Raw genomic sequence first — 15830 nt, 5'->3', positions numbered from 1 at the left:
GGTTTATCAGACAAATAAACAGTTTATCAGAGATTGACAATGGTGTAATAACCGAAACCGGTCTTTCTAAAGGGCAGGTCACACCGAGCTCGCTCCCGCGGAGGTAGTACCTCGGCGGTAGTTTCACTTCGCGAACCAGGCGAACTTTTGAAACGTCTCCTAGTGGGAGTACCGCTAGCGGTAGTGAGCTCGGTCTGACGTGGCCAATCTAATAACATGGAAAGCGAACTCCAGAACTTCGCCATCGGTAGCGCTCTGGTTGCCGGCCTTCCCCCACTTCTAGAGAACCAGCCTCATCAAAACAAGAACAAAACCAAACTACCGCTGGCGGACGTTTTTTGGTTTGAACTGCTTCCAGAAAAACTACCTCCGCGGGAGCGAGCTCGCTACCGCTAGCAGACGTTGGTGTGACGACCGCTTAAGTATCAATAAATCTGTGTTTTTTTGACAATTTCTTAGTCTTTTTCATTCAATATGAATAATTAACACAATATCAACTTCTCAACTACACAAAAATTATGATAATTATATTATTATCAATTTTTTATTTATTATTTTATTTATATTTTTTACAGAGAAGCACTGATTGGGAGAGAAAAACTAAGGATACTCCTTTTGTACTATTTCTCTCCCAAATTTAGATAACACTTTAAAAGTCCAAAATAGGGTTATGATTTCTCTTTACTAAAATTTAGTCCATTTTCACTCAAAAAACAACGAAAACTAAGATTTTAAATTTTGACGGTTGAAAACAAAATAAAAAAAAACAAATATATCACACTCAAATCACCATTAATTGAAAAATTTTTGAGTAATTTTATAAAATTTAGAGCCAGAAAAAGCACAACTCACACAAATTGGTTCCTTTTTTCTTAACATAGATTTCGTTCCCAAATTCTCCACAAAATATCTAAAGTCTATTTCATTAAACTAGTGAACAATTTAGTGAAATGTGATTGCATTTGTGTCGCCAGATGGATCGTTCTTCTCCTTCACAAGACGGGAGCCAGTGGGTGTGGTTGGCCAAATTATTCCGTGGAATTACCCAATACTGATGGTCTCATGGAAGTGGGGTCCTGCTCTGGCTGCTGGCTGCACTGTCATCCTCAAACCCGCCGAACAAACTCCGTTAACTGCCTTGTATTTGGCAGCCCTCGCTCAAGAAGTTTGTATACAATTACTCTTATGCAATCACAGTTTCTGTTCACTGTAACTACATTATTTTCATACGGTTTTTTCCATGAACTGTAACTCCACTTCATAAGCTGCAATAGTTTTACTGTTATTAGCCCGTTTTCTGGGTCACTTTTCAAATCTATGCACCATCAAACCTATATTTAGGCCCGTTTTTTAGGATACTTATTATACGAGGATCATTTTTTTCAACCTCCGATTGGCCTTAAATAAAATACGAATGTATATAAAAGAATATTTTTTCACTAATTGACCGATTGGCCATAAATGAAATACGAATGTATATAAAAGAATACCTTTCCACTAAATGTTTCTTACACTCATGATTATTCTTCAATATAATTGCCGTGAAAGTTGAGGCATTTGTCATACCAGTGAACCATCTACCAAAATCCTCCTATTCATAAATGCTAGCGCCAAATGAGTTCAAATGGGCTCTATGACGTTGTTTTGGAGCTCCTAGTTAGTTTGTCTTGAATTTGTCATCAAGTCATGTCTTGAGATTAGGGGAAAGGTGTAAGTTATTAGTGGCCAAGTCAAGTTTGTATAGTAAATGATTGAATCTATCCCATTTGATTTGCTGGAGAAACCGTTTGTTTGCACTAGCACTTTGAGGCCAATTTGTTATGAATGAATGAATAAAGTTTTATTCTCAATAAGCTTAAGCTTAATACAGGAAAATATAAAATACATGTACATCAAAAATAATAAACAAGTTTATAATATACAGAACTGCATAGTAACGAATCACAAACCAAATTTAATATTACTTATTGAGTTATATTAACATGTATTAATTATGGATCATAACAATTTATTTGATTCCGGAAGTCATTACAACAGACATCTTTAATTTTTCGACACCATTCTCGCACAAAATCATCACTCATAATATTTCCTGCGTGAATTTAAATCATTCTTCTTTAGATTTATGCTAACTATTACCTTCTGCTTGCAAACGAACACTTGGCGGTAGGTTCAAGTGAGGTGGCCATTTATATCTGGGTCTATAACTCGACAACAATTGACGTTCTCGCCGCACCGATTAAAGGGTGTTTGGTGGGGATGATAAACTGTTCAGCTCTGTGAAAATCGTCCCCCACCTTCTCTGTCCTAATATACAGAGTGAGTCATATGAACGGGAAACCTTCAATAAATTGGAGACTGTTGTAGATATAATACTGTAGCTTTCAGGATAAGTTACTGGTCAAATATTCTACTTTTGATGTACAAATGAATTTCAATCCCTTATAAGGGGTGACTTGAGGCTTAACGTTTTAGTTTTTAAAGAAATAATTGATAAAAATGTTCAATCAGCCGCCATTTTGGATTAAAGTATCATAGAAGATTTTTATTGATGTCATCTTTCTCGTTTTGAGAAGGCTTTTAAAATTATGTATCACACGGGTGTTTACATTCAAAATATTTGAGTTACAACCCCTCATTTCTTTAAAAACTAAAACTTCTATCAGCCGCCATTTTGGATACAAGTATCATAGAACATTTTTATCGATGCCATCTTTCTTGTTTAAAATGATGTACCACACAATGGGTGTTTACATTTGAAATATTCGAGTTACACCCCTAAGTCACCCCTTATGAGGAGTTGAAATTCATTTGTACGTCAAAAGTTAGAGTATTTGACCAGTAACTTATCCTGAAAGCTACAGTATTATATCTACAACAGTCTCCAACTTATTGAAGGGTTCCCATACATATGACTCACTCTGTATGTGACCGGAGGTTGAAAAAAAGTCCATTGAACTGTCATAAAATATATAAATCTATAGATTTAATCGTTCATTAGATGTAATAAGTGTCCTAGAAGCCGGGCCTTAGTTTAAAGCTTGCAAAATAAAATACAATTTCAAACCCTATAATATCTATCAAGTACACAGATAGTATAGGTACTATATGACAAGAAGAACAAATTCAAATTCATGTCTGGGTTAACAAGAATTAGAACGTTCAATATGATTTTTTTTTTTTTTTTTTTTAGATACGTCCTAAAGACTCCAGTCATGGAGTATAAGACAAGTCATGTTATTACATAATAATTCTAACACTAAGTAGTTCAACCTAGTTTAGGTTTCTGGTTTTTGTTCAAATAACCTACTATTGTGACCCATTATATGATAATCTGCTCTGTTTCGCGTATTATACTCATGAACATCTGAATTCTGGATCACACCACTCGTTTTCACATGCATTATTTGTGTACTCGCTGAATTGTGATGTAACCAGATCTCTCCATGCTATCGGATGGGCACGTTTAATTGTCTTAAACAGGTTTTCCCAGTGATGAGACCTAGTGCAATCCAAATCCAAATTTCGTGAAAATCGTTATAGCCGTTTTCGAGATCCGTTGAACATAAATAACCAGATATAAAATTATAAACATGTATACAGAAATTGCTCGCTTAATATAATAGGATATTCAGGCGGGGTGGGTCCTTCCCGCAAGGGACTCCCCACCATAACAAAAGCCATACGAATCCACTTTTTTCATGGGATGATTCAGGATGATTAATGTTCTGTAGAATAGGAAGCTTATTGATCGAATGCGCTGTCATTTCCTTGTCCTACATCACTCTCTGTCCCACTTCCACCAGACCAGTTTTTTATAGGTCTGTGACTTCGAATGAAAATTTATCTAGAAGTATAGTGATAAATCCATGATAAGTACCATAAATCTTTGAATCTGCTAATGGAAATCGATTATGTAACATTAATTTACAAAGAAAATCATGAAAAAGATTTGCTTGAGGACGACTACAATTGTGTTTTTATACAATTATTCCTGTTTAGTAGTAGAATAGTTGGGTATCCCAAAAACAGGGCACAGCTACCATGTGAAAAAGTACCGGAACTCTTAAATTCCTCATCATTATTGATTCTTGTATTGTTTCTGGAATAATATTCTTATTTGCCTGTTTATATTTATGAACACTTTTACAGGCCGGCTTTCCACCAGGAGTGATAAATGTTTTGCCCGGTTATGGGCCCACTGCTGGAGCAGCTATAGCTCTACACCCAGGAATCAACAAAGTTGCATTCACAGGATCCACCGAGGTAATTCAATTACTCACAGAAACCTCTTTCACTTTTATAGACTTCACTCAGTCTATGTGCCATTTTTCACGAGAGAATGGCTTTCAATTATTTAAGCTTTCATTGGAGTTGCTTGATTTTTGATTGATATGCAATAAGGGATGATGTGGACGATGATTTTATGGAGAATTATTGAAGAACGAAATGATTAAATCATGATTTTTTCAACTGGGCTTCATGTAGTCTACTGGCTGCACTTTCTTGCATGTGTAGTGTTTGTAACTCAACAAAATAATTCGTAGGTTCTTGTAGAGAGCAAAAAATAACAATATATCTTTCAAAATAGATAGAAAAGTGTTCAAGTATTGGTTCCTTTTTCTATTCAGTATGAATAAAACAACAGACGTTTAGACTACTATACTCTGTCCAAATTGGGATGAGCTCTGAAAGATTAAGCCGACCCTCGCTCCCCCACGTGCAGGCACACACGCCCGGCCTACCTGCGCCATTGATATACTATGTATACTACGTAGTATACAGGTAGACAGACCGTCCCTTTACTCACGCACACAAAAGGAGACTGTGCTTGTGTGTGTGAGTAGTAGGAGGGTTGGCCTAATCCTTCAGAGCTCATCCCAATTCTGTCTTGAAAAAAAATTTAGTTATTCTATTTATTAAGTTATTCTCAACAATGATTCATGAATTGCTGGTGTATTGATAAACTATCAGAATTTTAATATGTTGTGTACAATTATTTCTGGTAGGTCTGGTAGGTATATATTTCCCTTCCACAGGAGTTTATACTGGGGATTTTGTTTGAGATGAGCCTATTCGTTTGATCGTAACCCCAACTTATAACTTGCTGAATAACTTCATAGCTTGCTGATTAGCCTATGACATTCTATGCTTGGTTTTCAATCTTTCACCTATAGTGAGGTCCACGTTATAATGGCAGTGTTTGATTAGCAATTGCTATCCTTGTCTATCATTCAACAAAGCGGATAGCGCTATCTCTTTCTCGCTTTGCTCTGTTGTCAGATCGTCTTTTAACAATGTAGAAGTCATAATAAATTAACATAATATTTCATCTTAATTATGAAAATTCATTATGAAATTATTAAAAATATAATTTCTTGCCAAATAAAATATAATTGATCATTTTATACTAGAATGAACCGTTAATATTACATCAATAAACCTGTATCAGCTACCGTCTAAAGAAGGCATTGACAAGACAGAGGACCGGCAACGTTGTTCTCCTATCTTTCTTCACTGCCATTATAACGTGGACCTCACCATAGGCTTGATTTTTTGTAGTGCTGCATTATCACATGTGACATTATTAAAAATTAATTTAATAACTTTTGACTTGTAGGTTGGCCATCAGATTATGGGAAATGCTGCAAAATCAAATTTGAAGAGAATTTCTCTAGAATTGGGAGGCAAAAGTCCCTTAGTTGTCTGCGCTGATGCTGATCGTAAGTGTTGTTTCCTCTTTAATCAAAATCAATTAACAATCTAGACTCTAAATAATTTGTGACAATGTTCAAAATGACACATAACATGTGAAAAAACATTTATTACTGTATTACTGTAATCTGTACATCAGAATACAAAAATATTGATATTCAAATGATAAGTTTCGATAAGATATTCACTTTAAATGGATCAGAATTTTTCTTGAAACTTATGAATATACTAATATGATATTATTTATGATATATTATCATTTATGTTGCGAGATGACCTTGGTCTCGGCTGCCTGAAAACAGTCAAGTTACATCAGAGGCCTTCCCTTGAAGTTGAGCAGGTTAAACTTGAAAAACTGGCGTAGGTCATGACGAATGTTTTATATGAATAGGTTTCCTCTGAGTAAATATGATTTTCCCACATAGCGGTTGATTACATATGATATGGCGGAAGGTGTGGCTCGTTCATCAATTGGGCTAGTCAGTCGGGTCGAGCGAGGGGTTTGTTACCACTGTCTGAAAAAAATGGCTTTTGGTGGCCCTGAAAAAGGGCCAAGTTTGTTGCTGGTGGCCCTGAAAAGGGACCAAGATTGTTGCTGGTGGCCCTAAAAGGGACCAAGGCAGGCTAGATGTTTAGTAGTCGTCGACTGGCGCGATACCACGCCGCGCGATGGTCCCGGGCAGGTCCGTCTGGTGCGAGAGCAGGCCGGCAGGGCTCAAGTCAATGGTTCGCAGTCTCCACTCTGGTTTACCCGGGTTACGGAGAGGGCTGACCGGGTGATCTACTAGCCAGAGGTCGTGCCGAATCTCCGCCGGGAGGACCTCCTCGACCACTTCCTCGTTTAGAAGGGGCCTTCGGTCAAACCCCGGGCAGGCAGGGTCGTAGGCTTCCGCTGCACACACTCCGATGTCGGTTCGGCACCCAACCCGCGCATCCAGAACCGCGCGCCAGTTGTTAGGCTGGGGCGCTAAGTCTTGGGGCGCAGCTGGCGCGGCGGTGTACAGCCTCAGCCTCTCCTCCACCTGGCGAAGCCGACGTAGGGCCCTCCTCTTCTGGATTCGGCGGCCGGCTCGGTTCCTCCTAGGCATCGGCTGGGTAGTAGACAAGGAAGACACCTCAGGTTGCGGTTAGTCTTGCCGTGGTTCCCTCATTGGCCTGCTCGCTGCTCTGCTCCTGGTCTCGGTAGTGGTCTCGGCTGGTAGTGGTCTCTGGTAGTGGTCTCGGCTGGTGGTCTCTTCTGGCTCTTCAGTGGAAGGCTGCTAGTGAGCAAGTGCTATCGAGGGTAGCTGAGTAGCCCCCTTTTATTCACAGTCCCCGAGTTCACCTGCGCTGCTATTGGCCGGCGGTGCTCGGCCAATAGAAACGCAGGAACGGGTGGCGGCGACTGAGGCGCACCCTGGTGGCGGGTGGGTCAACCACTCATTTGGTTGATGCGTGGCGTGGGGAGCAGAGCAGAGCGGCAGGCTGAAAGGTAGCGAACGCGAGGGAGGTATCACATAGCTAAAATTTCTAGTTTATTTATTTCTGGATTGAAAGTGGACTCAAATCAATTCAAGTGGATAGCATAACCTATAATTTTTATTCATTATTTTTATCATCACCTAGGCTTAAAATACTTCTAGAAGTCGCCTTTGTAAAATAATAAATAATTATAAATAAATTATTGAAATATTATCAAGCTTATTTCGTTCAAAACTGTTGATTTTATAGAAAATATCTGAATCTAGACAAACTTCCATAATATTCCATGCTGCGGAGAAATATTATCTTAAAAGAATCTAATCTCATCTAATTGTAATGATAAAAACATGAGTTATATGGTGATTCAACTGTCACATCTTCTCTTCTCTTCTGCAAATTTATTGGAAGGATCGTACTGAAATAGAAAAGCTAAAATCGGATAGTTCTTCAGTTTTCATTATGAGTTGTCAACAATCTGAGAGGCCACGTTGCGATGAAGACATATATATATATTATATATATATATATTATATATATATATATATATATTTTGTTTATTTATATTTTTTACAAAGAAGCACTGATTGGGAGAGAAAAACTAAGGATACTCCTTGTACTATTTCTCTCCCAAATTTAGATAGATAACATTTAAAAGTCCAAAATAGGGTTATGATTTCACTTTACTAAAATTTAGTCCATTTTCACTCAAAAACAACTCGACTAAAATTGGTTAACAATGTTTGTCATCATGTAAAATTATTCAAGTTGTTGAAAAATTTATATCTATTGTCTTAAATATTTATTAATGTAACTATCTTATTTTAAAAGAATATAATGATATTTTTTATCAGAGGATGGTGAGTTACCACTTGGGTGATTGATACTTTCTTGGTGATTGATACATCGTAATTATTTTATGTTCTAGCTTATAGAATACCTTGCTGGTACTTGGCTTACACTCATTGATAGTCACCCCAAGCATACACTCCACTCTCTATGTAGAATAAAATGATTTTTTTATTTGTTGACGTGGCGAAGTTTGGACAATAATGTCCACTCTACCACTATTTTATTTATTTACTCTTATGGCTTTTATCGGCAGAGAGATCCTTTCGGATGTTCTGCCTTGCCGTATTACCCAATGTCATTTCCTATCAAGGGTAAAAATGAGAAGGATCAAATTTCATTAAACACCTGCAATGGAAGGATACATCTCTCTGCTCAACGGTACATGGAGATGATGGAAGTGTTCCAACCTGACATCTATGAGGCGCTTTCTGATAGCTATAACGACAGCAATAGTTCTAATCGACGTTTATGTAAATCAACTGCAAATTCAATCAATTACTTCGATGAGTGTATGAGCATACATGGAAAAAGTGAGATTCTCAAAAAAGCCTCCGTATTTGGAGTAATTGGAGGCGGATACAACTCCATTTACAAAGAGAAAATAGCATCTCATCTACTCCTGAATCCCAATGTATGCGGATTTGTAATTGGTGGTCTGCATTCCAATGGGCCAGAAGTCGAGAAAATGCGTTTCAGTAGTATTGAATCCGTGGTTCATCAGACTTTGAAACTCTTACCAGAAGACAGAGTGAAAGTTGTACATGGCTGTTTCCGGCCTGATGTAGTGGTGAGACTAATAGAATTGGGCGTGGACATTTTTGACTCCTCTCTAGTGGATATTGTGACGAATCGTGGATGTGCTTTTGTTTTCGGCTGGAAATCGTTAGACAAGAGTAATGCAATGGTAAATGGTAACAGTGATCACGATGTGGACTGTCCTGTCAAGGATGAAGCTCCATCATATAAGCTTGAAATATCAATGAAAGACAAGATATATTTTGACGATTTTGGGCCGTTGCTTAAAGGATGCAGCTGTGCTGCTTGCCAGAAGCATACCCGAGCATATATTCATCACCTATTCCTCACGAAAGAAATGCTGGGACCAGTATTATTAATGATACACAATTTGCACCATTATCTCTCATTTTTCACCTTCATCCGGAAAACTATAAGAGAAGGACATCGAGTTGAGATTATTTAGCATTTTCTGCTATTAGTTAAATTTTACTCTAATACTGAAATGTTGTGATATTTTTCAAAAACTCTTTTTCCTAGCAAATTATCTCAATTATCCCAGCAGCGCTGGTCAATGACTTAGAATAAAACTAAAACTAAAACATATACAGGGTGATTCACATAAGGTGTAACGATAGGTAACTTGTTAACCGTTCATTTTACAGAGAACTTTAAATGTGCAACTTCCCTTCTTTTTTGTGACATTTTAGGACATGTCATTTTAAATTGAAAATTTGGCCGCCATCTTCCAAAATGGAGGACAGCTTTATTCTTTTAAATGGCAACCCCCATTTTTTATGGAATTTTTGGATTCTACATGGAATTTTAAGACATTTTTACTCTTGTTATTTTCTTGATAAAACTAACCGTTCAGGATGTACAGCCATAATAAGCCACACATAATCATAATGGATATAGCATTACTGACTTATTATGGCTGTACATCCTAAACGTTAGGTTTATCAAAAAAATTACAAGAGTAAAAATGTCTCAGAATTTTACGTAGAACCCAAAAAAATTATAAAAAATGGGGGTTGCCATTCAAATAAATAAAGTTGTCCTCCATTTTGGAAGATGGCGGCCAAATTTTCAATTTAAAATGGCATGTCGTAAAATGTCACAAAAAAGAAGGGAAGTTGCCCATCTAAAGTTCTCTGTAAAATGAACGGTTAACAAGTTACCTATTGTAACACCTTATGTGAATCATCCTGTATACTGGTAAGAACACATACCAACGTAGAACGGCGTGAAGCAAGGGGTCTGCAAAGTCGCCTTGGAATCGGTTTCCTCTGCAAAACCGAAGTCTGTCAGTTTCAAAATTCTATCAGCATCTGTATAGAATTAGTAATAGTATTCGTTTTAGTAATTTATATTAAGAAGAATACAAATTTTACCGATTCAATTTTCCATAGCCACAACACCAGAATTAGAAATCTGAATTTTCTTCTCGTTCCCAGAATGAGCTTTTGTCAGATATCTGTACAATATTTAGGTCCTAGAATTTACAATAAAATCCCGCATATCGCAAAGGACGAAATAAATATAAATAGATTTAAAAGAGCAGTACGGAATTGGTTATATGATACTGGCATTTACCAGACCGAGGAGCTCATTGTAAATAGGATATAGTATGAACTACTGTCTTCTTTTTATTCTACCTTTAATAACTAACAAACCTGTATAACTAAAATTACTAATTACATTTTTTATACATGTTTCAGAAAAGAATATTATGATCACCTCGACACATATTATTATAGTGGGGTATCATAATTAGAACTAAGTTTAGTATTAGCAATTTTGTATGTATAATATAACAACTATGTATATGTTTTGGCAATTCATTGGCAATCAGAGAAATTATTATTATTAAATTGAAAAATGAGGGGCATATTACTTTGGTTCGCAACCCAACAAACCATGTTGGTACATTCCAAGGTTAATAGAAGGTTGAGTTACTAGATGATGACATCATTACACAACTTGACATTACAAACCACAATATGAAATTTCACCAAGCTTTTTTATTGAATTGAAATGCAGAAAATTCATGTTTTTTTTAAATGTGACAAATGTTTGTTGCCAGTTGATCAAGCTGTTGAGGTTGCATTCAATGCGGTGTTTGCCAACCATGGCCAGAATTGTTGTGCTGGCTCGAGAACATTCGTGCAAGCTGAGATCTATGATGCATTTGTGGCCAAAGCGGCAGAAAAGGCAAAACAAAGAAAAGTTGGCGATCCGTTCGACAGTAGTGTAGCTCAAGGACCACAGGTTTGCCATATTCATATACAGAGTGTTCTGAAAAAATGTGCCCATAAGTCAGGGCGTGATTCCTCACGTCAAAAGAAAAAAAAATACTAATTAACATATGTCCGAAAATGCTTGGTTACCGAGTCTGAATTTCAGTTCCCCTGCTGAAACGAAGCCTTACTGGTATTTGTTGGCTGTTAATTAAGATGTACTATTTAGCGTACTTTATGTTAAATGAACTGAGAAATTTAATAAAACCGTTTCCAGACCTGTAGCTATAGTAATTTTTAAGATATATAACGAAATAAGCGAAACTTGGTCCCGAAAAACAAGTCCCTTTAAGGTTTGAAGCAGATTTACTATGTTAAATGTACAATAAACACAAAATATTTTTTAACGGAACTTGTAGAAAATTTAATTTTGAGGAGAAAGATGTAGAATAAGTCTATAATATACAAACGCAACTTTAAAAAAAGATCTTTAATTACATACATGTGTTTTACATACTATGATTAAAGTGTTTTGTACAATAAATGAATAGAATAGAATAGTTATAATAAGTATTCATATAAGTTTTTCCATAATATTTTTTTGAACTGAGTGAGATGTGATACACCTACCCAAGAGGAACAATTTTACTTATAGCCTAATTGAGCTCTTTTGTTTGTTCATGAACCTATAAGAACTATGCAAGGGACTTCTCATCAGTGTTCTTTGTTACATAAATACATAAATGACGAATTAATGAATAAATAAATAAATATCTCTTGTCTGAGCTTTGTTGACTCTTGCATTCCAAGTTATGAAGTCAGACACAACTACTGTTTATTCTTTCTTTACAATATTCTTCTTTACTTTGTTATGTGGAATAAGTTTGAATTAATAAACACACTTCAACAATACGATCTTCTTTATTTACAAAGTAAATACCTCTTGGCATTCAATCAAATTCCAGTATTATAGCAAGACTGCATCAGTGTGGCATATACAGAGTCATATATGTATGGGAACCCTCTACTAAGTTGAAGACTATTGTAGATATAATACTGTAACTTTCAGGATAAGTTATTAGTTGAATACTTCACCTTTTGACGTACAACTGAATTTCAACCCCTCATAAGGGGGTGACTTAGGGGTTGTAAGTCGAATATTTCAAATGTAAACACTCATTGTATGGTACATCATTTTTAAAACATTTTGAAACAAATAAAGATGGCTTCGATAAAAATGTTCTGTGATACTTGTATCCAAAATGGCGGCTGATTAAAGTTTTAGTTTTTAAAGAAATGCGGGGTTGTAACTCTAATATTTCAAATGTAAACACCCATTGTGTGGTAAATCATTTTAAATGCCTTTTCAAAACTAGGAAGATGACATCAAAAGAAAATGTTCTAGGATACTTGTATCCAAAATGGCGGCTGATTGAAGTTTTAGTTTCAACTTGAATCTTGTGTTGGCAGTCAACAATGAATATAGATTATTTTAGCAAGATTATTGAAAACATCCTGAAAGTTACATTATTATATATATACGACAGTCTCCAACTTATTGAAGGATTCCCATACATATGACTCACTCTGTATATGCCACACTGATGCAGTCTTGCTATAATACTGGAATTTGATTGAATGTCAGCTCAGACAAGATATCTTTATTTATTTATTTATTCGTTTATTCATTTATTCTTTTATTCATTTATTCATTTATTCATTTATTCATTTATTCATTTATTCATTTATTCATTTATTCATTTATTCATTTATTCATTTATTCATTATTCATTTATTCATTATTCATTTATTCATTTATTCATTTATTCATTTATTCATTTATTCATTTATTCATTATTCATTTATTCGTTTATTCGTTTATTCATTTATTCATTTATTCTTTTATTCATTTATTCATTTATTCGTTTATTCATTCGTCATTATGTATTTATGTATTCATTTATTACAATAAGTACATTCGCTTGCAAACCATTTCAGGTCGACGAGGAAATGTTGAACAAAGTGTTGGATCTGATTGAATCGGGTAAAAAAGAGGGAGCAAAACTGGTGACTGGCGGCAGTCGAATTGGATCGGTCGGATACTTTGTCCAACCAACTGTATTTTCCAATGTAACCGACAACATGCGCATCGCTAAAGAAGAAGTAAGTTATATCAATCAAATCAAACAAAATTTTATTCACAAATTCAGTTCACAGTACATGAATAAATAATTTTCGCCCCACTTGGATGTGATAAGCTGGTTTTCGTGCGTCATATGGAGGTCGAAAGTGATTGTTTTCTGACCAGGGCGGTAAAATTTGTACGGTCCTAGGGCTGTAAAATATCATTGAAGTCAGCTGATTCTGATTTGATGTGAACGTGAACGTTCCAAAATAGTTTATGAAACGGAATCAGTTTATGCTTCTAGAATTGAATAAAGTATTTTGCAATAAGATACTATCATTTTATTTGGATGAATGAAATACAGATAAGATATATTATAAACTGTTCAAATTCGATTTTCAGAGTAGGATAGAACTTCTAACCTAAACTTCCACAGTCGACGACAACAAGCATTGTTGACGTTGACCTTTCGATTGGCCAAATTTCAAGTGTTCTAAAACAGCTGATCAAAAAACTTTTCATTATTTGTGTTTACTATTCAAGAATCAAAAAATGTATAATAATAATATCATCTTATTGTCATTTTAAAGAATAAAAATGTATAAACTCAACCTCCCACATTAAAACATAATTGAACATAATCTTTTAGGTTATTTAGACAAATCAGAATAAAAAATACAATTTCCTGATATTCAGATTACCTCAGATTTGGTATGACCTTCCAGTTTTGCTTTCGGAAGTGCCTAATAAACAATTATTCTCATACATATTGTTTTATTTTCTTGTGGCGTTTTTCGTTGAAAAATAGCGTTCGCACCACGGGCAAAAATGTGTTTCCGGCTCTCAATCTTTTCAAGTCCTCGGCCTACGGCCTCGGACTTGAAAACCGATTTCGAGCCGGAAAAGTCTCATTTTCGGCCCTAGGTGCGAAATATACTAATACAACACTTGTGAAATTTCCCCAAAGTCTGTGTGTGGGGAAAAAAGTTCCAATATCATAGAGGAGATATAGCATAGGGAGATTTCAATGTTATAGGTCGTTTACGTTCCAAATTTCAAGCCGACTTTTTGTTAATTCAAGCAAATACTGTCGACTATACTGTCTATTATTACTGTTTGGCCGGGTGAGAGTGAAAGAACGGCACAGTATGAGAGACTATCAGCGTCACATAGCTTCATGAAAAAGAACTACTCGTACTATCTGCTCCACTCTGTATTATACGAGTTGTGGCCCACATTACAGCCATAGCCTACTATAGATAGATGGCCGGAACACGTTCAATATGGCAACGTGTGGTTCAGGCCGACTTTGCTTTATTTGATATGCATAGATTCATTACACCATTAGAAAAATTGTATTTTGTAGAATCATTTGTATTATTGTATATTGTGAAATCATTTGTATTTGCTAGTAGGGATAGTAAGTATTTGATTTATGTCAATAATGTGATTATAAACCCACAGAGATATGTAAAGATAGATTAAACTATTGCTATTGGATATCAATTCTTCTGTGAATTTTGTTGTATACTATTATGCCTGGATATAATTGAGTTAATGAACAAAGTTGAATGAATTATCATTATTCCAGCAATTTATTCTTTCAATAACTTATTTACTCATTATTAATATGAATTATCACTTCTCTTTTTTAAGGCTACTTTGAAATTATTAAAACGTGATATAAATCTTCAATACCGTACTCTTTGTATTTTTTTCTTCCAAAACACGACTAGTTCCAACTCATCTAAAGCCATTTTTCCTAAATAAAAAAGATGAGTTGAAACAAGTCTTGTTTTAAAAGAAAAAGGAATAATAACGGGTAGGGTACTTGATGATGTGTTTCAATATAAATTGATGGATATTATTACAAACAAAAACTAAATGGTAGTAGAATATATTCCCTTTGATAGATATTATTGAACTATCGATTATCATTATGGTGTATAGTTCATCTCAACAAAATATGGACAGAGTGTTTAAGATTCAAAAGAAGGCACTCAGATGTATAGAGAAAGAGAATAGGTTAGACTCTTGTAGGCCTTTATTTAAAAAGCTTGGTCTATTAACTGTGCCATCTTTGTATGTATATGAAGTTGTAATGCATGTGAAAACGAGTGGTGTGATCCAGAATTCAGATGTTCATGAGTATAATACGCGAAACAGAGCAGATTATCATATAATGGGTCACAATAGTAGGTTATTTGAATAAAGCCATCATCTTCTCCCAGGCAGTTCAAGCTGGTTCTGTTTGGTAGGTATCCATATTTTTATCGCATAACAATCTCGAATTAAGGTGATCTATCTTTGCACAGTACTTTTGGATGCTACAAAAGTTAACCGACAATCTGTACTGATCTGTTTTCGAACTTCTGTTGTTGACTCTTTGTTCATTGGAATTATCAAAGAGTCATAAAATAATTATTGTCTGTAATTTTTTTTAACTGTATAACTCTCGAATAGCTAAATAGCTATAGTACGGTCCACGTTATAATGGCAGTGGATAAAGATAAAAGAATAGCGATGCAGATTCTCTGCATTAATTAATTATATTTCTACACTGTCAAAAACATACTTGGCATCGTTGTGGACCTGGAAAAGGATAGTACCACCGGCTTTGTCGAATGATAGACAAGGATAGCAAAACCAAAGTTGATCAAATACTGTCATTATAACGTGGACCTTACTATAGAGAGGTAATTATA

General features: G+C 35.4%; 1 protein-coding gene across 1 annotated transcript in view; it reads left to right on the top strand.

Annotated features, from left to right (window-relative positions):
• LOC111053262 (aldehyde dehydrogenase, mitochondrial) overlaps positions 1–15830 on the top strand; it is a 34077-nt gene that overhangs the window by 11739 nt on the left and 6508 nt on the right. Inside the window, exons 5-11 of the mRNA XM_039420005.1 lie at positions 975–1165; positions 4153–4266; positions 5621–5723; positions 10847–11031; positions 12999–13216; positions 14541–14545; positions 15325–15379. Of these exons, the coding sequence (XP_039275939.1) occupies positions 975–1165; positions 4153–4266; positions 5621–5723; positions 10847–11031; positions 12999–13216; positions 14541–14545; positions 15325–15379 (871 nt within the window). The remainder of the gene's footprint in view (positions 1–974; positions 1166–4152; positions 4267–5620; positions 5724–10846; positions 11032–12998; positions 13217–14540; positions 14546–15324; positions 15380–15830) is intronic.

Source organism: Nilaparvata lugens, chromosome 2 (assembly GCF_014356525.2).
Source record: "Nilaparvata lugens isolate BPH chromosome 2, ASM1435652v1, whole genome shotgun sequence".
NCBI lineage: Eukaryota > Metazoa > Arthropoda > Insecta > Hemiptera > Delphacidae > Nilaparvata > Nilaparvata lugens.
Note: the sequence above shows the minus strand (reverse complement) of the source record. Positions and strands in the feature narration are given on the sequence as shown.